Source organism: Netta rufina (genome assembly GCF_964035555.1).
Source record: "Netta rufina genome assembly, chromosome: Z".
Classification (NCBI taxonomy): Eukaryota; Metazoa; Chordata; class Aves; order Anseriformes; family Anatidae; genus Netta; species Netta rufina.
Window position 1 is genome coordinate 53,551,329 of NC_140126.1, and position 24,995 is coordinate 53,576,323.

The 24,995-nt window shown below is 39.3% G+C and overlaps 2 protein-coding genes across 5 annotated transcripts in view; both read left to right on the forward strand.

The window, feature by feature from the left end:
* PPIP5K2 (diphosphoinositol pentakisphosphate kinase 2) overlaps positions 1-10,464 on the forward strand; it is a 42,998-nt gene extending 32,534 nt beyond the window's left edge. For 2 of the 3 annotated variants that reach the window (XM_084304655.1, XM_084304656.1), the window contains 3 exons: positions 5,520-5,651; positions 7,202-7,330; positions 8,737-10,464. In XM_084304655.1, the coding sequence (XP_084160781.1) occupies positions 5,520-5,651; positions 7,202-7,330; positions 8,737-8,834 (359 nt within the window). In that variant the 3' untranslated portion in view covers positions 8,835-10,464. Of the gene's footprint in view, positions 1-855; positions 976-1,848; positions 1,912-5,519; positions 5,652-7,201; positions 7,331-8,736 lie in introns of all 3 variants that reach the window. The other variant, XM_084304657.1, reaches the window with a different exon arrangement.
* Positions 10,465-14,776: 4,312 nt separating this feature from the next.
* On the forward strand, positions 14,777-24,473 carry MACIR (macrophage immunometabolism regulator). 2 transcript variants are annotated; one of them, XM_084304992.1, is made up of 2 exons: positions 14,777-14,876; positions 22,113-24,473. In XM_084304992.1, exon 2 carries the CDS (start codon positions 22,134-22,136, stop codon positions 22,755-22,757), a length of 624 nt encoding a protein of 207 aa, XP_084161118.1. In that variant the 5' UTR covers positions 14,777-14,876; positions 22,113-22,133; the 3' UTR covers positions 22,758-24,473. The 2 variants fall into 2 exon arrangements, with proteins under 2 accessions (XP_084161118.1, XP_084161117.1); XM_084304991.1 differs by lacking the exon at positions 14,777-14,876 and adding an exon at positions 19,232-19,335.
* The last annotated feature ends 522 nt before the right edge of the window (positions 24,474-24,995 follow it).

Sequence of the window (24,995 nt, forward strand, 5' to 3'; positions counted from 1 at the left end):
GTGAAACCATTTTTCCTTTCAACTAGTAATGAAGAATCAAGGGAAAAATTTGCAGCATTTTTTTCCATTTTTTTCACTGTTCTATGTAAATTTAATTTATGGTGGATTATAAAAGTTATTTTCATCTTTCTTTATGTAGCTTTCAGTGATTTGTTAACACTTCCATCCCAGTGGCAAGATCATATAAACTGTAACAAAAGTACTCTTACTTGCATGGAGATATACAAAAGTCATCTTTGGAAATGAAGTTAAGCTAAACTCTATGAAACTTTTAGATATTTTCAATTTCTAATAATGATGGTAGCTGAAATATGACTAGAGTATTTCAAACTTGGTTAACATTTTGTTGGGGTTAAAGGGGAGGTGTTTCCATGTCTGTGGAAATGCATGCATACTTCATTGCAGCCTGTCATCTCAAAATTTTATTTGGATGAAAGCAATGAGTAGTATTTTCCCAGTTTATATTTGTTTGAGAACTGCGGTTTTAAAACACACAACGTTCACATCATCATCTTGCTTTTGTTTTGCTGTTTTGGTTATGTTTACGTTAATGCTAACTGGTAACTTTTCTTTACCAAATGTGAAAACAGGATAAGAAGTCACTTTGTTAAAGTCAGTCCTCTCTTTGCACATATGGCAGAGAGTGGTGTGTCATGAGTAGAAGCACAATAAATTATGATAGTTTCAGCCTACAAGTACCACTCTGACATTACAAGCATATTGTGAACCTGTCCAAGGCACTGCCAAAAGCTGCCTTTTGTGTGGTAAGAGCCATGTGCTTGCATGCTGCATGCATCCCCAATGTGAATGGACGAACACCTGGTTGTTGTATGTATTTTCTCTAACTCCCATCAGGGTCTCACTGTGCGGGCCTGTTTAGCACCTCAGTGCTCGGGGGTTCTTCAAGTGCACCTAACCTACAGGATTATGCTCGTACTCATCGTAAAAAGCTGACTTCTTCTGGCTTCATAGATGGTATGTGCACACTCTCGCACATGCACGCACAAATCCATGTGCCACATTAAACTTCTAAAGATAAGTCGTAGGTTACTGATTTTAATGGAATCCTAGAATCCTTTGCCTTAGTATTAATTGTATGAGTTTCTATTCCTTCCTTATTGCCCACAGCTTGCTTATGTTTAACTTAATAGCATAGTTAATTCTTGTGTCTGTCTTGAATTGAACATTAGCTCACAAACTTGTTATACATGTCAGGATATTTCAGAAAATGCATTTATAAAGTAAAATAAAATTTTAGTTTTGAAATTCTTTTCTCTGTTCTTTAAATGTCAGGTTTTATCATTCATTATTGATCTTGGAGCATATACAAGGAATGAAAGAAATGACAAACTAGTAATTTAAATACTTATGGTGAAAATTTTAGGATTCCTGACCTTTTTTCACTGGGGATTGGAATACAAAAGAGCAGGAGATTTTCAGTTTTGAATAATCTGGGGTAGAGAACAAAGTCTTTCACTAGATTTCAGAATGTAAAAAAGCACACCTTTTATAACTCCTAGGTGAAACAGTATTCATGCTGTTTCCCCTCCAATTCATTACTCAATGTTCAACTCTAACCTGATATAATGTTGTATGCCAGAATCACCAGCTCATTCTGCTTGTTTTCATACACTTCATTACACATCTTGTAGCTACCAGCAATTCAAATTTTCTTCTTTTTAACCTCTATTTAGATTTTAGCCCCTTTTCTTGGTCCCTTCTGCATGCCACTCAGTTCTAATACCTTCTCATCTTTTCTTTTTTTCTTACCTCCTCTTTTCCTTTTTAAAAATGTCCCTCTTTTGGTAGCTGTTACAAATTTCAGGTACCTGTTTTTCTCTTTCTTAGACACCACACGCGGTTCTGCTGTTAAAAGGTTTTCTATCTCATTTGCTCGACACCCAACCAATGGTACGTTTTGCTTTTATTTTAAAAACAAAAACGAAAGGTTCCTTGCTTCATCCCTTTTATTTTTATTTCAAATACGGGGTGTACAATATCATCCAGCCGTCTGTCATTCCTAACTTCAAGCACAATTCCAAATATATTTGTAATCATTAGATATCCTGAATCCCTTCTTTACCATTCATTAGTCTGAATATAACATCAAAATTCATTCCTCAGAAAAATCCTTGAAACAAATTGAAGTGGTACTTACTGTTAATCATGATTCCTGTAACAAATTATTCTCCCCAATTACTCATGTGATCAGACTGTATGAATACAACATAAAAACAGAATTAAATCTGATCTTTATTGGGTATACACATCTTGATAGCTACTACGGCTTCTTCTTCACCTTTCTCCTGCTGAACTGTTTCCCTGGTCCTTCTGATTCTATAATAAATCACTAAATTGACAACTGGAGTTTATGATTATCTTCTTGAAGTGATACTAAATTAAAAAAGCAAAGCAGACACTTCACTTAACCTACCTGCAAAATCACTATATTTAACATCAGACAAAAATTTATTTTACCTTATCATGCTTCTCTGTTCATCGGTTGTGCAAGTTACTTAAATATTGCACTAAAAAGTCACAGCGAGAGAGTTGCCTTTTAACTTGAGAGTTAATTTGTCTTCAGGCTACCATATTTACAAAAAAAGTCTGGTTTAACACGCGACAGAGGTCCATCTTTCTCTTTTTCAGCAAAACATAATTTTCTACTTGATTAAAGATGCCCAAAATATATCCTGTTCACGAAAACCAAACTCGGTCTTCTGAATCCACCCAATCTTAATGTAGTTTTTTCAGATTTCTTAATTGCATTTTTAAAATATGCATGACAGCTGGCCGAGTACAGTGATGATGATGTCATCGAAACTGCAGTGGAAACCACCAGCGTTTTACTGTTAGATTCAAAACGTGTTTCTTTAGAGACAAGGTTAAAGAAAAAGAGCGATTTTTGTTTTGATTTCTTGAGAAGCAAATGGGTCCTTTATGATATTCATTTGGAATCCATAGTGAGTTTTCTGCACTGCGGTGCTTGTCGAAGGAAAACTGATACAGTAGGAAAGATAGGAACCTGTTTTTTATCTTTAGAATCAAATCAAGTAATATTTCCCAAACAGTCAAGGTCAGAAAGTAAGAGCTGCACTTGAATACCAGTGTCTAATAATTGATTATTTTCTGCTCCGTTTAGCGCTCTCTTTTTGTGGCTGCATTCTTTAAAAATGGATCTAAATTGCTTTTAATGAATGCATCGATTGTTCTGATTCATTTAATACAGATGTTTTACCACACATCTTTTACAAGATTAATGCATGCTCTTTGAGCTCCTATGGAACCTAAATATATAGCAGGTTTCTGAGGTTTCTCTACTAACATGAGGACATATTGGTGTTGTTTTGTCTGTCCTATGGACTATCATTTTGATTCTCCTTGTCCCTTTCACTCTGTTTCTTTCTCACTTTTATGTTACTATCATACCTTCTAACTCATTTCAGACTCCCCCCTTCCCTGCCATCTTTAGTTCAAGGAACATGGTGAAACAAGTATCTTCTGACAGTGCTTTACGTTATTTTCTGGGCCTCTTGTGCAGAACACCGACACCTCTTTAGGTGCTGGTCCATTTCCTCTGTGGAATTGCTAGGCTCCAGTGGTATGTCTCTATTGCTTTTAAATGTAAGACAGCAGGGAGGCTTTTTGAAATGCCGCGTGTACCCTTTCATTGTCTTGCATTTTGATGGGGACGGCGCTTTATGAGTCAATATAAACAAAACTATAAAAGGCTGGTAGTTTACAGGAAATTGTCTTTTTTAAAGGGATACTGTCAGGGTTCTTCATCATTAAAATTAAAAAATATTTATTATAAATGTATACTTTATCGTAAAACAGTTCAGATAGATTTCCAGGATAACTTTTCAGTCATATCGGAGGCAAAAATGTTGCAACAACATGCTGGAATATGTCTATCAGATAAAAGAATTGTTAAAACCAAAAAAAAACATGTAGAAGGTCAAATTCCTGAAAGAAAAGGGTGTGGGTGTATTTTGAAATTCCTTTCTGGATTTCTGTAAAACTGCAGTATAACAGTACTAGTTATTAAAAAGTTAACCTGACATTGTCCCACTGCATTCAATATAAATTTTTTTAAAAATATACCATCCAAATGACTGTGACTCTTCTGTCAGCATAAAGAGCTAAGTCTTACCTTACTGTAATGCAAAGAAAGGGTTTGCGCTTTGCATGCATGCATTGTTATTTAGGATGTTAACATGTATGCCAAACATATTTTAGTGCTTACTCTGAAGTGTAGCTGTTGTGTTTACATGAAAATAGAAATGAAGTATGTGGTGGTGTTTCTTTTATACATGAAAACAAAGTTTCCATGAAAGGCACTGTTTTATTTGTAGTATAAGTGAAGCTGACATAAATATACTTCAGATGATTGTATATTGGGAGTGACCGTCCCTTGAATTTTATGGCCAAGATGGATCCGAATATAAATACAGATATTTTCAGGAGGAAATTTTGGTTACTTCTCTATCCAAAGCACTAAATGGGGAGTGGGTAATTAACACGGCATACCAGAAGAATATTGATGCTTATTGTTTTGGGGGAGGGAGCAGGTCATAGTCTTAGTGGTATCTCTAATAAATGTACCTTGAACTGAAACTAAACATGACTTCATTCACTCTTGTCTCTTCATTTAAATATTGAAAAATAAAAATGTAGCAACTGTAAATTTAAAATATTGAATTGCAAAGTTGTAATGTTACAGCTGTATGTTGAAAACACTAATGGATGTATTTTCCTCTTTTGAAATGCAATTGGATGAAGAGCTGTTCACTGAGTTTTCAAATGTGCATCAATTTACAGAACTGCAGGGTGTCTTTCTTTCCAAGATGTATTTAAATGCTTTTGAGTATACTAGTAGTATGGATATGTATGGTTGCTTTATAATCATTACTAATAGAGAAGTCCAGTAAGTTTTTAGATTTTGGTTTGGTGTACTTACCTGTTAAAATGTATGAAACTTACACTATTTAAATACTGTTTTTAAATGCCAAAAGGTGGGTGTAAAGCTGTCTTACAAAGATAAAACGTGTAACCGCAAGGTACAAAGGTGGTAATAGTGGTTTTCCTTTCATATTTAAGGCAACAGTTTTTCACAGAATAATGAAGATGATAGAATGTGAATTCTGCAAATATAATTCTTCTTGGAAGTTCTAGCATTTTTAGTTCTTGTCTTTGCTAACAGTTGATAATGTAGCTGTCAATTGATTTACCTGTTTAGTGTTCTGCCAAAATACATTTGTAAAGTTTGGAGGGTGCTTTTTGTGCACGTGTAGCATCCCATAGTATGCTACATGGTACCTTGAATTTAATAGATCCTGGAAATTGGCACATTTTGTTCCAACTCCTGTAACCTTTACTACCATGATTTCAAGAGTACTATGTCTGCACGTGTTGATTTAAAATAAGTACTTTTTGTCATGAATTAATAATTGTCAATGCAATAGCTTAAATCCTGTCTTAAGTCTCGAAATCTCTTTTTTTTATTATTTTTCATGTAGGTTTTGAACTGTATTCCATGGTGCCTTCTATTTGCCCTTTGGAAACTCTACACAACTCCCTGTCTCTGAAGCAGGTGGATGAATTTCTCGCCTCTGTTGCTGCTCCATCAAGGGAAAGTCTACAGGAGACATGTACTGATTTTGTTTGTAATTACGTTCATTTTAAGTTATTAAATAACTTATGTCTAGTTAATCTTTCAAATATACTACAGATAACAAGTAACCTAAGAATTTTGTTTAAAAAAAAAAGGAAGAAATAATTTAGGTAAACTATAACTTTAATTTCTGCAGTATCATCTTGCTGTAAGGACACTGTTATAGTCAATTAAAGTAATGCCTCTGCTATAGTAGTATATATACTGGTATAGTAGGTTAAGGACTTCCTGAAAATATAATTTGTTTATTTTACACACAAATAGCACATTAAGGACTCAACTGTACGGTCCACATTGTTAGTTAGATGACGAGGAGTTCTTTTTAATGAGTATGCAGTGTTTCCGGCTTTGCATTTTATAGTTTTACCTCAGCAGAGGAGTGTTGCCTTTTATATCTTAAAACTGTGTTATACCCTGTTTCTTTCAATATTACTTAGTGTTTCACTGTAGAGTTGCAGTTACTTAGTTTATAATAGTTTATGCTGTATGTTTAATATTTAAGTTATCTTGAAATTAAATCCAAACTGAATTCTATACACGGGTATGTGTCCAGGAAGATGGTTTACCAGTGTTTAGTGTGCTGATCTTTCCTTGGAAACAGTTTCAGTTAGGTTAGATTTACCACTTACTAGATCTGTTACAATTTGTACGACCGGTGACTGGAAAAGACTCATTCTCTGGTGAGAAAAAATTATACTTGTTAGTAAGAAAGTTTGTGCATAACATTGATTCAAATGTGATGTGGATGTTAAGGATTTTTCTTTTTTTTTTTCTTTTTTTTTTTCTTTTTTTTTTTTTTTACTGTTGCTTTATTTAGGCTTCTACATCTTAGATTTGAATCAGTAGCTAATTTGATAGGGTAGAGCTTCTATACCTGAGAAGGAAGATAAGCAATTTAAGAAAATTGATGTCACTGGAAGAATTCAGAGTCTCATAGGCATTTCAAAGTTTTCAGCTATTTAAAATGCCTTGTTATGCTGGTTAGGAAGATAGCATTACTTCGAGATCAGTTCAGAATTTACAGTACGCAAGACAGTATTTTTAAAATACTTCCATATAATCTGTATAAAGGAGTAGCTGTAAATCTGACTTGATAGAATTGAGGCCATAGGCACTTTGTTCCCCCTCTGCTTTCTTTTAACATTTGCAGTTGTCTACGGTAGTCTATTGTATGCACATTTAATAGAAGTTTTGAATTAAAAGCAATTATTCCAATGCGATCTTCATAATCTATGAGAAGAAGCACTAATGATGTTGCCAGTCTTCTGGCAAAGCATTTATTACTGAAATTTGGCTTAACCTTCTGGGCCACTTGGAAGTTATGTCAATTTACTGAGGTGAAAGGGAGGTATTTGTCTTTCATGCATTAAAGTTACAATTACAGTCAGTAATTTGTAACTGAGTTGCAGGTTGTGTAACTGTGGACAGATAACAGTTCTGTGGCTGCTATTTTTAGCATTTTGCTAAGGTTAATGTATTTTTATTATTAATGCATGTGTATTCTTTTATTTTTGTTTTGCTTTTTAGCTTCTCCAACTTATGTGAGTCCCCTGTCAGGAAAAAAAAATTCTTTAAATACATACACGCCTGCAAAAATTCAACCAACACCACTTGAAACCTTGCCTGAAAGGCTAGCAATAGAGAAACCAAGCCCATGTAAGTAACTTCTTTCAGAGGCAGAATGACTAACTTCACAAAATTATTTCCAGCAGTAGGGATTTTTAAATTTTTTTTCATTGTTTCCTAGGGCAGCTATTTCTTAACTTTACTTGTCTGTGTAGGTGGGATCATTTTACAAGTCAACTAGAACTCAGCAGCATTGCACAAATTGTTTTAGCAGTTAAACTGTACTAATAGTTACTTTCTTTTATCTTCTAAGTGTTTGAAAGTATTTCTGTGGCATCTAAATTCATGGGAGTTTGTTTCATTTTCAAGTATGACAGTATTTCTAGCTATTCCCAAGAGAGACAAGTGGAGAAAAATTATCCACCATGAAGCATAATAATGAACTGACAAAAACTGTTAACTATTCCTAAATGAAGATCTGCTATTGACAAAACTGGGGAAGTAAGAAAAACATCCTGGATAATTTAAACAGAGACTGTATGTGGGCTTTGATAGCTGAAAGAGAGAAAAGAGAAACTTCCCCACAAAACTTGTAGATGCAGAAATTGAAAATATATAAAAATGAGCTGAAAATATTGTTAATGCTTTGTTAATAACAGTAGCTTGCTGCATGCAAGAAATTTTTCCCGTACTAATTAAAATCACACACACACACAGTATGTGTGTCATTACAGTAAAAAGCTTTCTTTTTTAAAATGTTTGTGTTTTTATTTATTTATTTATTTATTTTGCTGCTTATTGGCATACACAGTCCTGGAATTTGCAACCATACTTGCAAAAAAGAAAAAAAATTACACCTTTTTCACCTAAAACTAAAACATCACCATGTTGCATTTTTCTCTTATTTTCACTTACGCTATTTATGGATACAGTTTATTTTTAATATCCTTGGCTTTGCATACTTTCATCTAATAGTGCTTTATCTGAAAAACAGTTTTATGTTGAAGCCTGTTTGTATTTGCTTTAGGAGTATGTTTTATGATATATATATATATATATATATGTTCATACACACACACACATATTTTTTTTTTTTTTGGCTCAGTACTAGTTTTTTCAGATGTGCTAATGGGTCTTTAAAATTTAATATTATAATATGAAAAGCATTTATTTAAACAAATGTGAAATACTAGATCAAAGATTTTCTCGAAGGTGCTGTTTGAAAATGCAGAGTACATCTTCTAGGATCTTCCAGGCCTCTGTGAGGAAGTTCACCTTCCCTTGGTGGTACTGGAGGCAGGAATGTTTTGTTGAAAAAGTGACATGCTGAGATCAACAGTAATTCTCTTAGTTCTTTCTGTATCTCAGTGCCAATGTCAAGGCAGTATTCCGTTTCATGTAAAGTAACACTTTCCTTATATTTTCTTGCTTTTGGTGTTTTAGCATGGATATTCTTAAGTGTAAAATCTAATAGATTTTTTTCTTTACCTGTACAGCTTCCAGTGGATCTTCTGTTTGTGTATCTAATGTTAAGCTTGAAGAGGCCTCACAAGATGTAGAACTTAGTGGCGACACTCTTTCTGAAAAGAAATGAAATTGATAGACAAAACTGGAAACAACTTCCTGAACAATTTTTAGTGTGCTTTTAACTAAATTATTAATCATGCAGAACCCATTCTTGTCTGCAGTTTATGGTTCGCTTAATCTTTTGTTTATACAAGGTTAACTAATGTGCATTCTATGTATTTAGGTCAAATGTCTTATTTTCTAAAAAAAACTTCAGGAAATATATTTATTCATTTGAACTGCACACTTTCAATGGAAAAGCTGCACATGAACCTTTTCAGTGTCTTCATATATCTACTGTAAACTTGTACAAAAGAGAAAATCCCAATCCAGTGGTATGTGTTACAGTGGCTCTGCTGATGTCACTATAATGAAGCATTGTCTGTTGTCATTATAAACTTCTATTTTCAGGAGTTTATAATTTGCCTGTGAACTTATTTTGTTGGCTGAAATTTTAACACACATCTTGGATAGAAGCTTTTTCTTTTTTTAATTTAACTACATTTCCAAAGAGATCTCTTTTGCCTGTTTTTAAAGATAAGCAGGTATTTTCTGCATTTGAATAATTTTATATCATATATGCTGCAATAATTAGGCATGATGGAGTGAGTCAATGTATTTTCACTTTTGGGTCTCCTTATTTTTACTCTGTGTTTACATCAGACCTGTAACATTCAAATATACCTTCTCTTCTGTTGTTTAGTATACATGCTGTATACGGGTACCTGTATATCATCCAGCAGATAAAACTGTCTTTTATATGTTTTTATCAAAAAATTCTTTTGTTTACTAAAAAGACAGCTTTATTTGCTTTACCATATGTTTCTACAATAAGGTGATATTAAAAAGCAGGATTTATAAAAAGAGAAACGGTTACAGCTGGTCTGCTAGTAGGTTTATCATAAAAATTGTAAATATTCCATCTATACTTTATTCCCATCCCTTCAGAGTAGAGAGAGTCTGCTCTACCAGAACTCAGTGGTTAATGGTGCAAAATACTCAGGCTTCATTATAGCATGGGAATTTTCATCCTTCTGTCCTTTCAGTGTATAGGGTGAACAACAGCTCTCATTAAAGAAAAAGAACAATGAAGATTTTATAAGAGCTGTGAGAAGCATTATTATCTCAGTGGAACCCTGAGTTACTGGGTTATGTAGAGTAATGATCTGGTCTCAACAGTTCTTGAGATTTTCCGTGGCATGACAAATCATTTAATGATTAATTATCCCAAATATATGAAAGTATTGTCCACTTTTGTAAATTCAAGTGGCTGACTATTAATTAATGACTTAATAAACTACAGGTTAATGATTCTTTTCACGTTTAAGTTGCAGAAGAGGTAGCTTCTGAGTAATATTTTTAAGTAGGGCTCTCACTTGTTTCCAGAGCCATTGCAACTATAATTCTATTCACTTTGCCACAGGATCTGTTTTCAGTGTATACCACACATGAAATAGCTTTGGCACACTAATTCTAAAAAATGCTGGTTAAATACCAAAAATATGAAGGGTTTCACAGCTATATACTTAAAACATTTCATTTTTTTGTAGTGTAATTGTTATTGACAGTGTTTGTCTTGCACACAACTGAATGTACACATTGTTTACCATTTAAAAAATACTGTTTGAATATAAGTATGCATATCATTCCAGTCAACCAAAGCTGTGGCATAACTTTTTTTTTTATGTGCTCCTAAATAAAAACAAGATCACTGGCAACTTTTGTTCATCGAATTTTCTCTTTTAAGAGTGTATTTGAAATGCAGTGAGTAGTTGAATCAGTAGTCTCAGTGGAAAAAACATTACAAATATGCTGCTAATATACAAATACATCAAAATTACTTCTGATGGTAGGCAACGTAACTTAGAAGAAATAGGAGTTTAGCATTTTATGCTGAAAACACTCCTCAAAAAGGTAAACAGTCAAGTAGTCACACATTCTGCTGTGTTTCCTAATGTTCCAGAGTGATTCATAGAATGTACGTTGGAAGGTCCCCACAAGGATTGAGTCCAACTCCTGGGTCCCCACAGGACTCCCCAAAATCAGACCATGTGTCTGACAGCATTGCCCAAACACTTACTGAACTTAGGCAGATTCAGTGGTATGACTGCTGCCCTGGGGAGCTTGTCCCAGTGCCCGACCACCTCTGGGTAAAGAATCTTTCCCTAACACTCAGCCTGACCCTACCTTCTCATTCCATGATGTTCCTTTGGGTCCTGTTGCTGGTCACCAGCGAGAAGATCTTGGTGCCTGCCTCTCTGACTGATTACATTAAACATAAAACCACTGTTTTTCTGTTTCTGCTTACTACACTGGCAATAAGGCACAATGTGGACTGTGCTAAGCTAATTTTCTGTATGTTCTGACCTTCAGAACCTATTTTTATTCCAGATTCTTTATGCAATTAGATTCTCTCTTCCATTACACTTTTTGAACTACATGTCCTATTTCAACCAGATATGACAGAGGTCTGAAAGATTCACAGAAAATCAATGGTTGAATACAGCTGTAACTCCTGAAATGCTACCACACTGATACGTAGTTTAAATGAGCAGTTGTTTCCTTCAGACATCAAGCAAGCATCTATACCAAACAGCACAAAACCCAAAAATCCTTGCTAAAACTTGCACAATTTTTTTTTTTATTTTTTTTTTAGTGCTTCTTTGTTATAATAAAGACATATATTTGAGTTCTACTTATAGCAAGTGAATTTTGCTGAGAGAAATCAGATGTGCTTTCTTAGCACAATTTGTAGGAATCCATAGATACAGGCCTAGAGAGAGGCATAGCTAGGGAGGCATACAAAAAATCATATGATCAAACTCATCATGCAATCAGATCAATAGCATCTAAATCAGTAGAGTTCAAAGGAATATAGCAGAGGAGCCGTAACTAAAACTTCTAAGAGACATTTCAATGTAAGTGGCAGAACAGGGATTTAACAATGATCTATTATTTCAGTTTTCTTTATTGGTTTACAGCAGTTATATTGTTGGTAGACCCATAAGTAAATTGAAGAAAAAAACAATGGAGACTCCTAAAAAGTCATTTCTGAAGGAATTGCTAGGTGGTGCAAGAAATGAAGGCTAGTAGCTACTTATGTTTCTTTTTTTCTTTTCAAATAATGGCTTTAATATTGTCTGTTTTCATGGAGAGGACAAATCTCAGTGAGTATTTTCAAATAGTAATTTCTCATCTCCCACACCACCTAACATAATATGCAGTAACAGCTCTCCAGTCCAAACTTTTAAGAATGTTAAATTTTCATATGATCTGCTAGAAAGGGAAGAATCAGTTTTCTGAAATAACACTGAACATGACTAGACATCATGTTCTAGTCTTCAAACTATACTGAGACCTTTGTATGTTTTTCTATTATAAAGTTGCTGGAAAAGAGGAACTCCTGTGGGAGTTACGTTAAGTCTACTGATAATATTTACTTTCAAAAAGAGTCAGTTTTGCTCTGATCCAAACATAATTATGTGGTTGATGGATTCTAGTGAGAAATTCTCTGTTTTTAATCAAGTGGTGCATGAGAAGTGCAGGACAGGTGTATTTTACAAAATTAGGTTAACATTAGCCTGAAAGGAATGTATACTAGATTTTTGGGGGCCTGAATGTATCTTTTATTCAACACACTTTTGAGAAATGCAACATTCTAGATCTGTATAATCTGATGTCCAAGTAACATGGAAACATTCTTCGAACGGTTATTTGATACCTATGCAGATCATGTAAAAATAACATTGTTTTGTTGCACAGTAAATGGCAAACTTACTACAATTTGAGTTTTCACCATGCATCTATCTGTACATTACCTGATGGCAGAGGTTTTGTGTAGAGTCTGTGATCTAAAACTCATGGTTGACATAAAGACATTTTAATAGCATAGAAAAGGAAGGGAGAATAATGATAAAAGTATATACAAAGCAAGTGATGCACAATGCAATTACTTATCATCACTGACCAATGCTCAGCTGATTCCCAAGAAACAGCCACATGCCCTCCCCAGTCAACTCCCCTATTTTTATTGTTCAGCATGACACCACATGGCATGGGACATCCCTCTGGCCAGTCTGGGCCAGCTGTCCTGGTTCTGCCCTCTCCAGCTCCTGGTGCACCCCCAGCCTCTCGCTGGTAGGGCAGCACCAGAAGCTGAACAGTCCTGGGCACTGTGTGAGCACTGCTCTGCAACAACTGAAACATCAGTATGTTATCAGCATTATTCTCATCCTAAATCTAAAACACGGCACCATACCAGCTACCACCCATGAGTCAGTATAGAGATGAGCATGGGCCGCTTTTCTTGTTCAGCAATATCTAAAGCCAGCTGGATGTACTTCATTTCTTCAAATTGTCTCAATTCACCTTCTCCTTCAGCAGTTTCTGTGACTTACCCTGTAGGACTCCATACAGCAGCCTTCTGCCTCCAGTGCTTTCCCACAATGTGTCAGGACCCATCAGTGAACAGAGCACATTGCTTCTCATTTTCTGGTAGCTTGTTATGCAGTGGGGCTTCTTCAGTACCTCACCTCTTTCTGTGGCGATATTCTGAAATCTTTGCCTTCTGGCCAGTCCACAACCACTTCCAAGACTCCTGGGTGACTGGAGTTTCCTAATCAAGCCCGCTGTGTGATCAGTTTGACCCAGTTACTCCACATAGCAGCAGTTGCACGATGTTTAGAGGGGACCCTCCCTTTGAACATCCAGCCCAGCCCTGGTAGTCAGGGTGCTAGGAGGAGCTGTGCTTCAGTACCAAGAGAGTGGCTGCATTGTTTGCTGCAGGGTTTGGAGTGGCCACAGAGCCCACTGCGGGTGTTGGAGCAGTTTTGGGTGCAGCTCAGTAGGCATGGGCCAGGCCCCAGCACGCTGCAGTGATTCGTGACTCTTTGGAATTGCCAGGGTGATGGCACAAGTTTTTCAAACATTTTACCAGTTTTCAGGGTTCTGCATTTGTTCAGGGGTAAAGTTCCAACATAGTGGAGGTACCCTGGACTTGTTTAAAGCATTTGACACTGTCCTACACTAGCCTGCACCCTGTGGGTGTCCATGATGAGGCAGGATTGTGCTGGGGTCCTGCAAACCTGTCTGTCAGTCTGTCCACCACTCTGGTTCTGTGTCCCAAGGAGCAATGCCTGCTAGGTTGCTCCTGGGGACACCTGCAACAAAGATGGACATTGAGGCCCTGGAGTGTGTCCAGAGCAGGGCTACGAAGCTGGTGAAGGGCCTGGAGCACAAGTCCTGTGAGGAGCGGCTGAGGGAGCTGGGGGTGTTTAGTCTGGAGGAGGCTCAGGGGAGACCTCATTGCTCTCTACAGCTACCTGAAAGGAAGGTGTGGGGAGCTGGGGGTCGGCCTCTTCTTGCACATAACTAGTGATAGGATAAGTGGGGATGACCTCAAGTCATGCCGTTGGATGTTCAGGTTGGAAATGGGGAGACATTTCTTCTCAGAAAGAGCAGTCAGGCACTGGGACGGGTTGCCCAGGGAGGTGGTGGAGTCACCGTCCCTGGGGATGTTCAAGGAAAGGTTGGACGCGGTGCTTGGGGACATGGTTTACTGGGTGACCCTGGTGGTAGGGTGGTGGTAGATGATCCTGGAGGGCTTTTCCAACCTCAACCATTCGATGACTGTAAGCAGAGCTCCTCCGGCGGCTCCCGCCCCAGCCCTGCAGCTCCGCAGGGTCACCCGCAGGGGGAACCCGCACCGGGGCGCTCAGGCCCTGCCGCCGCGCTTCCTCCCGCTCCCCCCGTCTCTGCCACGGCCGGGGGGGTCCCCACGGCCCCCTCCGCCCTGCGCCTGTCCCGGCACCGGGGGCGGCCCCGCGGAGCCCCGCGGCTCCCTCAGGGGCGAGCGGCGCGGGCAGGGTCCGAGGCGAGGCGGGGCGCGGGCGGCCGCCAGGGGGGGGCCGGGCCCGACGCTGCCGCCGCGTCCCGCCCCCGGCGCCGAGAGCGGGGCGGGGCAGGGCCGCGCCGGGCCGGGCCGGGCCGGGCCGAGCAGAAGGGAGCGGAGCGGAGCCGAGCGGGGCCCCGGCTGCTCCGCCGCCAGCCTCGGCGCCGCCCTGGAGCTCAGGTAGGAGGCGGCCGCGGGCCGGGGGGCGGCGGGCTGGGGGCTGGGGGCGGCCCCGCCGCGCTGGCTGTGCCCCTGCCGCCCCTCGGGAGCGCGCTGCTTGCGGGGCGCTCGGGTTTTGTTTCTGATTTTCCTCTTCCTCGGGGAAGGGCGCTGAAGATGGAGGAGGGGTTGGGATGGAGGGAGGCGAGGCCCGCGGGGTCGTGCGGCTGCAAGGAGCCCGGTGAGGGGCTGCGGGCGGGGAAGCGACCTGCGGGGTACGGGGGTGGTGGATGGCACCTCTCCTGCAGGCGCCTGGGTGCCCGCTGCGGGCTGTGTCCCCTCGGGACAAAGAGCCCGGCGCTGGCAGAGCTTGGGCTGAGCACACACACAGGGCAGATCCGACAGAGCGCACCGCGTGGGTTACGCGTGGCGTTTCCCCCGTAACTTGCGGAGCGCGCCGTGTTGTTTGACCGCCGGCCGGCAAATGCAGTCGCAGAGATCTGCAGAGATCGCTTTGCCTTGCCTACTCGGACCTGCACGCACCGCGCTGCGTTTGTGTACGGCGGCGGCTTCAGGGCGCTGCATGCAGAGCCCCGCTCCCAGCACGGCAGCGCGGTGCTGCCGCCCCGCTCTGACGTAGGAGCAGCGGGCACCCCGCTGCCGCCGGCAGCTCGGGGTTTTTAAAGGCAAAAGTCGGTGCCTCTTCGACGAAATCCATCATGCTTCTAAAACTTGTCTTTAAAATTAAAAATTAAATAAATAAATAAATAAAAGTTGTCTGTTTTTCTTATTTAAAAGGCAGTTTAATTTTTAGATGAGCCTTTTTTTTGTTTTATACCCCCAAGTCAGCTCACCTGAAACTTGAGAGAAGATGTCTGTTTGAAAATGAATTTTTGGCTAGTGAGAAGGTGAAAATCAAAGGTACAGGGAAACATATCCTTTGTTATTGCAGTGTTGTACTTAAACTTAACTTCAGTTCTTACTAGCTGAAGAGCAAAGTGTTCTGTGTCACGCCGTGTGTCAGCTTCCTTACAGGTGTCACAGGGCTCAGGCTTTAGCTGAGCAGCGGTAGGGAGCGGCCATTTCGTGCTGGATGGGAGCATCCCCGTAACGAGGGTAGGTCAGGGGGCAGCACTCGTCTGTGGCTCCAACCAGCAAGGAAGGGGCATCGCCAGCTGCAAGGGCCGTACCAATTTAAGAAACATCACTCTCTGATGTAATACCTTCATCTGGTATTACTTGGCGAGGAGGGATTACATGGCCTTCTTTCCCTCCAGTTTCATTTACTTTTCCTGCTTGCTCAGTCTGCTTATACAAAATTCATCAGCCTGGACCCGCTCCTGAAATCCCATCTGTGCAGGCGCGAGCTGTGTCAGGCTGGCCTGGCCTGCGGGCTGTCACGGCAAGCCAGTCGCTCGTCCTTCCTCAGTAACTCATTCACCATCCTCTGCTGTCTGTAAGGGTGCTTGTAAGGATGGCCATACTTGTTGTCTGCTTAGGGCTGAATTAATAACAAGATCTAACGAAATAGATAACTGGCAGGAGGCAGGTGGAAGCAACCTTCTTTTGCAGAGCACGTAGCAGCCCGTTGTCCTGCTCACAGCACGTGGTGTACCCGATGGTTGTACCACCTGGCTCAGGGGTTTCTCCATTGCCTGCCCACCAGGGCAGTGCCCTTCCTTCCCATCAGCCCGCCAGGTGCTGCCCTCATGTCGTTCTTGCAGCTGCAGAGAGGACTGTCCTTCTGCATCTCATCCTGAAGTCACCACGCTGGCTCTGCTGCTGCAGTTGTATCCGATGGTCTGAGTTTCCTGAGGCTTGTGGGGTTGTGACATACGTCCCGTGCATAATTTCATTTTCATATGTTTATATTAGAGCACAGCTTAACAGATTATTTTTTTCATTCTCTGTCTGAATGTTGTCTTATGGGATGCAGCAATTTTATGTTGCTTCGGTCGCTTTTTCTTTGGCTTAGAAAAGTTTGGTATTTCTTAAGGAATGAAAAAGTGTTGACGAAGAATGTGAACAGTTTACCAATACCTTTCATGGGCTTGTTCTGAGATTTCTTTTCCCCCACACCCTTTTCCTGTCTCTACAAAACAAGGTATTGGTCTGTAAGATACACCGCAGGTTTTTCAGGGAGCCTTGAAGAGCAAGGTGAAGCAATGTTTTTCTAAGTGCCTTCCACTGAAGGGTTAAGAGCCAGTTTAAGAGCAGCTGTGGGCCAGCAGCAGCAGTGCCTGCCTGCAGCGGTATCACCAGCTTGCACTGGAGGGGCTGCAAGCTGCACACAGCTCAGTCTGTGGGCTGCCTGCCCCTGCTCTGTGTACCAAAACCTGGCACTTTTGTGGTTACTTTTCTAGAGATGCATTTTAGCTCGACATTTCCCTCTCCAGTAAATAGTTCAGGTGTTTTAATTGCAGATTTGAAATAACTATTTCCAGAAACCTTTGCTCAACAAGCACCTAATTCCATCAGCATGTCCATCAATGACAGCAAAACAAGATGGGATTCCAAGGTATACGTACTGTGTGTATATGGATTTTTTTTTCCTTTCAGGCTGTAAGGGCAAAGCTGTAGACCTTTTACTTCCCTCCTTCACAAACAGAGATGATTGAAGTACTTGATCAACAATGTGTTGGCTTCACACACGATGGATGACATTACTTGCTGTGTTATTTCCTGATGTTTGATAGACAATCATAGTATCTTTCAATTGCTTTGTGTATTTTAAGAAGTAACAGAAGCACAGAGAAGGGGAGACATCGAAAATGGTACTACTTTAGTTGACATCTCTGTCCTGTGTGTTTGATGCCTGTACACGGTTGGGATGTGCTGCATTTATTGCCACTTCCCCTTTTGCTGCTCGCTTACTGCATGTTAAGAGTATTTTATCGGTAAAACAGATCTTTGTGGTTCTTAATAAATGGAATTACCTGCAGGCTTGCCATCTAGAGAAAAAGTAAAATATATATATATATATATATATTTCATATTTTAAATCTAGTTGGATGGGAAGAAATCTAATGCTCATCTAATAACAAATAAAATGCGTCCTCGAGGCATCTTCTCAAATTAGTTCATCTTCTAGTCGAGAGGATAGGTAATAATGGAACTTGCAGAGAAATGACTCATTTTCTGAGAGCAACTTATTGTAGAGGTTTCAAAATAACGCAAGCTTTTATAAAGATTAGGACTGTCAGGGGAAACCCCACTTCTTTCTTTGTTTTCCTTAGATACTGAATAATTAAAGCTGTTTTGTTTTTGAGCCGCTGTCTCTTCGAGGAGGAGACAAATATAAGTAACACATCTCACAGAAAAAATAACATGATCAGAAAAAAAGGCAAAAGGTGTCCTTGGGTACAGAAAGAGCACATGGCTACAAGTCATTTCAGAGCTCTAATCCAAGACAACAAACAATCAACTAGTGTGGTGTGATGCTAGTAAGCAATACACGTTTATTTGTTTGTTTTTATTTGCAACATGCTAATCCTTGAGTGGCATCCGATACCTGTGTGAAATACTCAAAAATCAGAAAGCTTCAATATATGTAAAATGTGTGTGTGTGTTTTTTTTTAATTTTTTTTTTTATTTATTTTTATGTTTTTGCCCTCAAAGTTCTATCCTAAACATGCAAATACATTCTTTGAGGAAATAAAATGATTTATAAGAGTTAAGCTAGTATTTCTATTCATTTTTCTTTGGTTTAGCCAGCTTTCTTCGGCTGGATTGGGTCAGATTACTTTATGTGCAGAGCCTGCTTTGTAGTTTGAAGAGAATCATTGCCATTCTGTAAAACCTTACTGGAGTGAAGTGTGTTCTGGAAGCACTTTTGGTGTAATTGGTCAAGTGTGCCCTCTTGGCTGTTACTTTTAGTTGTTTCCCACATTTCCCAAATATTTGAAGCAGCAGCAAAGAAAAGCGCGTGCCATCTTGTTCATCTTCCCCTTGTTTTGATCCTACACTAAGTCTTTAATTATAAATTATATTGAAATGGCATCGCTCTTGTCATTCTCTGAGAAACGAGAAGAAAAGGCAACTGTGATCTGAAAACCCAATCCTTTTTTAAGCTGAAGGACTGTTTTTCAGTGTTGTAACTGATGCAGAAAATTACTGACGAGCTCACACTGTTGTAAAACAACAAACCTGGTAGTAGTCGTCTCCTTAGTAGTGGTCGTATAACCATGGAAATGGCCTAAAATTGAATCAGAAAGTGTTAAAAACATTTGTAGGTACTGGTGTCTACATTCACAAGACACTGTGAATCTCTCAGATGATTTTCTTTTATAGAAGTCCTAAGTAATGTTGCTCTATCTTTTTTACCAGATAAGGAAGCAAAGCATATTGAAGCCATATGGCAGCTCGAGTAAGTCACATTAAATCTTGGGGAAGAACAGCTGAACACATGCACGCTGGGTTTTGGACCTCTGCCTGTGGAGCTGGCCAGTCATGCCTCGCACCAGCGAGCAGTGCTGTTCCCGTAAGCTTCTGATGTTGATGGCAGCAAATCCTGCAGTTTGGCTGCTGATGCCACTGTTGTTGTCAAATGTCTGTCGGATTTCTGTTCTGCTTGCACGTGGAAGCTCTGCAGTTTCAGACTGAGGTACCAAGCTGAAGCTTGCTGACTTGAAGGCTTTTTCTCCTCTGGGTTCTCCTTTGTGCTGTTTTTGGCCAGTAAAGGCTCGTTGTTCTTCCCCCACCTTCTGGTTGCTCTTTGAAGTTGATTGCTTTTTGTTACCGGGCACACACCCATCTTTCAGGCTGACACAAATTAATGTTTAAAGCTGTACTTAGGAAAGGGATCTCCAGTTCTCAAGTTGTTTTTGTGTTTTTTTTTCATCTCAAGAAATTCATGGGGGCATCCTTCCCTCTCTCTCATTCCTTTGGGCTTGCATTATTGTTGCAGGTGTTTACTTTTTTTTCTTGGTTATTGCTGTTTACAAGTGTCTTGATAATTATGCATTTCTAACTTTGCTGTATGACTGTTCTACTTCTAGAATTTAGTTGTACTTTTTCTAATATTGTTTGTATTTTTTAACAGAACAATTTTTGTTTGTTTCTAAAGTTTATTGGGAAGATTTTTGAACTGCAGGGTAAAAATTAGGAATTAAAAGAAATATTTATGTTTCTTGGCTAGAGCATGGGGTAGCCAAAAGTTTCAGTGCAAGACTTTTCTATGCTATTGCTTCTAGTAACCTTGGTTCCTGATGTTATTGCTGCGTGAGGAATTCTCATGAATATAACGCCATGGCCAAAATCTCACCATGTTATTGTCTCTCTGGCAGGTACACTACTACAGCAGGAGACAAACAACTGCCTCTGCTATTCTGAGAGTCTTTATGACTACATAAATGTATTTCAGAATGTCCGCTAGAGACAATGGACCCTATTCTTGATTTTTTTATATAGTAGTAAAAAATATCGGGTGTTTGGTTTATGACGATATTTTCAATTTTCATTTATCTTCTGCTGTGATACATGTACATGTATTTTTAAATCGGATACCCTTATTGGATGAAGTGTGTGTATGTATCTGTAAAAGCAATGCTGTGTAAAGCATGTAGTGAAGAATCCTAAGTAAAGCCATGATTATAAGAAGCGCTGAAAAAAGACTGTAGTAATTTTACTCATTTATTGCAAGAGGACTGGAGCAGCAGGTTGATTTGAGACTAGGCTGTATTCTGGTACCCGAATAGAAAAAAGGCTTACATTTTGCATGAGGACAGATATTTTGTTTTTGTGAGTTTGATTTGCACGCAACTTTCACCTGCTATATTAACAGAAGTGAATGGAGAGTTATCTTGATGGGATTTTCTGTGTCTATCTCCAAAAGGTTCAACAAAGTGTGCAGATAGTGGGGATACTTTTCTTCCTTGCTTCTTGCACCCTTGTTCACTTGCCTTTGGCCTAAGTCCCTCAGTATGGCAACTAGTTTGTGAACTTTTAAAGCTGCTGCTTGTGATGGCACACTTTACAAGTCAGTCTCATTTGTGAAAACCTTACTGTGCTAACAGTCATGTATAGTGCAGCTTAGAATTTTGTTTCTGCTTGACACTTGCATACTGGATTTTTTTTTTTTTCTTCGAGTCTCATTGCCTATAAACACTACAAAGCTATGCTGTTGTGTTTTTTTATGCTGTTGTGGTTTTTTTCTGAAACCCATTGGTGAGGGAGTCACTAAGCTACCACTGAGAGTAAAGGTGAAGCTGACAATGAAGGAAGCATGGATTTAGAAATGTGGGACCTTTATATTTTGTGAAGACGGCTGTGGCATAGAGATTGTGTGAATGACATTGAACACAAAGAAGAGTTGAGCTTTCTCTGTGCTTGGGCATCTGATGCATGTACTTGCTGTGATATCAACCTTACCTTTCCAAGTTAAAGATGGTAATGGCTTGTGGCAGAAAGTTGTTGCGCTGGAAAGGCACCAAGCTGTGTATTTGGAATAGCTGTGAAGGGAGAAGTAGGGCAAAACAGTTTATCTCCAAAGCAAATAGAAAAACCAGGTACTGTAGAAATCAGAACACCGTTTGTTCTTAAGATACTTTTAAGACTCTCATGCTGTATTTATTAAACACTAGGATACCATTTCCTTTGTCAGAAATATGTCAGAGTAAACAATGTGGTGTTGGTTAGCTGTGGATAAGGTGACAGTTTTTTGGAGGGGAATTCCTGAGAGCCTGTAAAGACAGCTGTTGAACCATCAGGATGCCATCCTTTCCACCTAAGACAAGCTGTTTCCACATCTGGAAGAAGGAAATGTTGCAGTGCCCTGGAGATGAGGTCTGTTTCATGGTCGTGCCTGAGGTCATAGCTGTCAGACAGACTTCTTGAAAGCTTTGTTTGCTGAGGCTATTGTAAATGGGAAAAATATGCAGCTGAGGATGGGAGAAGCTACTGTGGACATGCTAATGGTGTAGGTGGCCCAAAAGGAGGGGGATGTAAGGAATCAAGTGGACTAAAATGATTGAAAAGATATCTGTTTTGTGTACAACACTGCTCACGAATGTCTGTAACATATTTAGGGAATATATTTATGGTATGTGTTATTGAAAAAACACCTGAGATAACTTTAAAAGGCAGACAGATGCTGGTTGATAGCTTGATTACAAGGCCACCCTCAGTGTGTAAGACGACTGAGTGGAGAAGTGCTGGTTGTGACTCCTGGCCTCTATGAAATTTCATTTCTGCAGTTCTCCTGTAGCCCCTCGAACTGTTAAAGGCTCTGTTTCTGATCAAGCTCTGTTTCGTTTTTAGGAGGGTAGCACTGCGTTTAAAATGGAAGTGGACGTAAACGGAGAGTCCAGAAGTGCCATATCCGCCCTCCCGGTGCCGCTGGCAGAGGTGAGCGCTGCGGGCAGGATGGAAGCCGAGAAGCCCCGGTGCTCCAGTACGCCCTGCTCACCCATGCGACGGACGGTTTCGGGGTACCAGATCCTCCACATGGATTCAAACTACCTGGTTGGCTTCACCACTGGAGAGGAGCTGCTGAAATTAGCCCAGAAGCGTACGGGAAACGAAGAGAATAAAGGGGAAGCTGGGCCTAACTTGCGCTCCAAACAGCTTGATTCGGGACTCACGCGTTCCTCCCGCTTGTACAAAGCCAGAAGTAGGTACTATCAGCCATACGAGATCCCAGCCGTCAACGGGAGGAGGAGGAGGCGGATGCCCAGCTCAGGGGATAAATGCACTAAGGCTTTACCGTGTGAACCCTACAAGGCACTTCATGGTCCTCTGCCTCTTTGCCTTTTAAAAGGTAAAAGGGCTCACTCAAAATCTCTGGACTACCTCAATTTAGACAAAATGAGCATTAAGGAACCTGCTGACACAGAAGTGCTACAATACCAGCTCCAACACCTTACCCTTAGAGGGGACCGTATGTTTGCGAGAAACAACACATGAGCTGTTGTCTCAAACTTCGAGCCAATTTCTGATCATTGCTCTGTTGCTGCAAAAATCCACTGTTGTACTGTGTACACGACTGTCCATATTATAGGTGGTTGTGTCAGCTAAATGTTAACAGAAAGATTTATTTGAATGCAATCTTGACAATGCAATGTGTTAGAAGTACTTGGAGGGAGAAATCTTTCCTGAGAAAGCAGCTTCTAATGCAAACTTGAGTGCAACTGCTGGATATTTCTCTAGACATCTTTTAACAACAAAAAATTTTAAAAAGGCTTTTTTTTTTTTTTTTTTTTGCTTTTGGATTTTTTTTTTGTGCAGTTAGATCTAGTGTTTACAGTAATTTAACACTGAAAAATTGGTGATGTCTGCTTGGTTGTTGCTAATTTTGGCTTGATGTTAGAAACTTCTCTTGGATAAGTACTGAAATTTTGGGGGCATTTTGGTTTCTACTTTTTGTTACTGTATTCTACAGTAAAATGTAGGTATGATTTAGGTTTTTCATCGTTGAGAGGAATATGAGCTTGGATAAATTGGATCACTTGTTATTTAAACAGTCTAGTGTAGAAACTGGGCTTGCACTGCTAATGAGGGGGAGATCTACTCATAAAATAAACCTTAGTTAATTTGCTACTTTAATCCTATTAAATTATTTTTTTAGTTCCTGCATGGAAGTAAGTGCTTTGCCTCCTCTGTTCTATAAATTTTTTCAGGTTACATATGTGGGATATTTGAAAAAAAAAAATGTATCTTTTTGGGGATGAGGAGTTTTTGTTAGTGGAACTTATTTTTTACATCATCTGGACACCTAATGAAGGATTCACTTTAGATTCCGGTAGATACACTGTAATGTCTGCGTTGGTGTGTCAGTAATGTTTTAATTTTAAATCATGATTTCTATAACGTATGTTAATGGAAGGTGTGAAATGACTGTCATTGCTTTGAAAATTTAGTTGATTTGAAGAACTGAACTCTTCTACTGAGATTTTTAAAGCAGATTATTTTTTTCTGATGGAGTGCAAGTAAAGTATTTCTATGTCAGCCTTGAAGAGATGATCCTGGATTATTCAGAGTAGATTGAATACACTGGCTTACTTTGTTGCTTAGGAAATTTTTATCCAAACATGACATCAAAAGCAGTTTTGACAGCTGTATTCCTAGATGTATTTAAAACATTTTAGTAACTTACGTTTGAAGGTGGAAAATGCTCTTTAGGCTTTTTTTAGGTGCAGTCTATTACTGAAGCAGTGTGTAACTTGGTTTTGGTTGATTACCTCTGTAGAAATTAAAATTAAGATCACGTTATTTTGAAACATAACTTATTTGATCGCTTCTTTCTGGTACAATGCCTTTTTTCAAAAAAAAATTTGTTTGTTGTTCAGAATGAATAGGAAGCACTAGTTGGTGCATGTGCTGTGGAAAATGAAGAGTTCTTCTCATTCTGACAGTTAACTCCATGGCTGTAAATGAAGGCAGCCTGGTTATCTGCATTTTACTAGTTTGGGTTTTCTTTTTTAGACTTCCTAGAATTTTTGCAACAACTCATGTGTATTTTTAAAAATTAACTATGCTTCTGCAAATTTAATGTATTGAATAATGGTCTCTTCCTATATAGTCTTTAGTTTGAAAAACAGAATATGGTCAGATGCCAAAGAGATGGGGATATTGTTTAAGAAATAAACACCACTATTTATTGAAATACCATATAAAACTGTATTTCTGGCTGAAAAAAAAATAAAAAGTGTAATAAATACCTATTGTTGTGGAGTCTTTTGCTGTATAGGAGAATTAGGGCATTTAAAAACACAACTTCAGTCAAATAATTTGCAAACACAAGTATAAAGCAGGAAGCTTGGATTTCTGTGAAATTAATTTTTAGTATTATGTTTCAGGAAATAAGACGTGCAGTTATTAATTATTTGATCATGTTTCTAATGAAGTCCTGTGTCATAATTGTTTGGCTGAATTAATAGGATGGTGGCTGGTCTGTTTTGCCAAGTTCAAGCATAAAAAATGTAATTTTTTTTATCTGCTCTATGACTTGCTTGTCGGAGTGCTCACGCGTGGAAATATTGTTTGCTTGACTGATACATGCGTGCAGTTTTCATAGGGTGTTAGCATTTGAGAGCCTCAAGTCTTGGTCTTATTTTGCTGTTTCTAGTATCTTCCACTAGTCTGTTAAAATCATAGATTAGATTGTTTCTGGCTATTAAAATTAATATGAACAATATGAACATG

What these genes read in the sequence shown, in the direction of transcription:
- MACIR (XM_084304991.1), top strand. Translation starts at nt 19,261, where the DNA reads ATGCACGCTGGGTTTTGGACCTCTGCCTGTGGAGCTGGCCAGTCATGC. An exon ending in CAGCGAGCAGTGCTGTTCCC is followed by an intron (nt 19,336 to 22,112) that starts GTAAGCTTCTGA and finishes TTTCGTTTTTAG; the next exon opens with GAGGGTAGCACTGCGTTTAA.